This window comes from Seriola lalandi, unplaced genomic scaffold (assembly GCF_002814215.2).
Source record: "Seriola lalandi dorsalis isolate HSWRI2012SDOR001 ecotype SW California unplaced genomic scaffold, Sedor1 jcf7180002003825, whole genome shotgun sequence".
Taxonomy (NCBI): Eukaryota; Metazoa; Chordata; class Actinopteri; order Carangiformes; family Carangidae; genus Seriola; species Seriola lalandi.
This window is the reverse complement of record NW_019474480.1, coordinates 1-1,669: the sequence shown is the minus strand read 5'-3', so window position 1 is coordinate 1,669 and position 1,669 is coordinate 1. Positions and strand designations below refer to the sequence as shown.

Genomic DNA, 1,669 nt, shown 5'->3' with positions numbered 1-1,669 from the left:
TGTGTGTGTGTGTGTGCGTGTGTGTGTGCATGTACTGACCTATGGTGACATCAGAGGAGCTGTGTGCCTCCAGGAAGCCGTTGAGATGTTGCCAGGTCTTAGGGATCCAGTCGATGATCTTAATCAGGTCATTGCTGCGCATGTTCTTTTCGATCTCCGTCTCTATCAGCTTCCGCCGCAGGAAACGGCCCAGGAACCCTTTGACCGGCTCGGTGTGGTTGGTGCACAGCACCCACCTACGACAGGACGGACCATCAAAGCAGCGAGTTACAGATGATGAAACTTGTGTTGTCTCAGATTTTTCTACCAGCAGTATCAACTAAAATGGATTAACATTAAATTAATGTTTGGCTCATGATAAGCTTCCCCTAATGACTTCATGTTTGCCAAATCATCAGCTTGTCAAACATGCCAAGCAGAAATGATCCAACACTGAGAACATGCACTGTAGTCTATTCATTTTCATTTAAGTCTAATTATCCAAGACACATAATTACAGCACTCCCTGTGGAAGAATGCTTTTAGTTTACAAGCTGTGAAATAATGTGCTGATTGTCAATTAAAATCAAGGTGAGATGATGCAAGGCAAATAAAGCTAAAGCTAATAGCTTTGTGGAACCAATAACATTTGCACACATCACAGTCCTTAGACAATATAACATCGCAACACATTGAGTACTTAAACCACAATATAAACCACAAATATCACAATCTATTGAGTTTAAAGAGTGCTGTTCCAGTGGAAGTCAAGGTTGTCACAAACCTGAAGTTGTGGTGTAGCTCAAGGTTGGGGGAGGAGGAAACTCCCTGGTTCATGGTCCCAATAACATACGGACTAAAGGAGACAGAGACAACAAAACACATAATTACTGACTGATACTTCCACTTAATAACTGCTGCATCATGTTGCTGCTAGACACCAGCCTCGCTTCCCTCTGAATCACCGCCTGCTTGCTCACAGCCGAAGCACTTTCCTGGGTTTTTCTTTTTTCAGATTTATGATTTAGGATTTTGACCTATAGAAATAAAACTGACTGGAGCTGACTACCAACAGTAGAACTGGGCACTTCAATCAGCCTGGCTAGGAAGAGAGGACGAGCTGTGACTCACCATTTGTGGTACTTGCAGTTGAGGAAGCCGTTGAAGATGTCACTGAGGGAGCCGATATGGTGGAGGTTGTCCAGGATGACCACAGTGGGGAGCTCTGTGTCCGTCTCCTCAGAGTTACACTGCTCTGCCAGGTTGGACAGGTACTGACGCAGATCCTGGGGAGGGAAGAATTAGCATTAGTTCTTAATGTGTGCACACTGATTCGGATGCAACATTTTGTTCTGTAGGTCTGGTAAATAAGAGTTCACAGGAAGCATTATGATTTTAGTCCCTACAGTTATTTAAATGCAAACTAAAAACAATTGAAAGAATTAATTGATGTTTACAGTAAATCACAGATAAACTGAACAGGCAACATTTGACATTTAACTCCTGTTCAAGCTTCTCTCCCTGTGGACAAAAAAATTACAATGTTTTCCACTGCTGTTATCAAAAACAGCTAGTGGTGATCAATCTCACATTCTGAGGCCCATTATTTAAATGCTGGTGTATTTTCCTCACACCAAAGAATGATCAAAAACCTCAGAGAAAAATATCAGGTTGTAAAATCAGTCCCTCA

General features: G+C 42.4%; 1 protein-coding gene across 1 annotated transcript; it reads right to left on the bottom strand.

The window, feature by feature from the left end:
* Positions 1–39: 39 nt before the first annotated feature.
* Positions 40–1,265, bottom strand: LOC111668011 (neuron navigator 3-like; the record flags this gene model as incomplete). Its single annotated transcript, XM_023423928.1, has 3 exons — positions 40–236; positions 764–835; positions 1,111–1,265. Coding segments are annotated over 3 exons (424 nt in total), but the record flags the coding sequence as incomplete, so codon positions are not given.
* Positions 1,266–1,669: the final 404 nt, after the last annotated feature.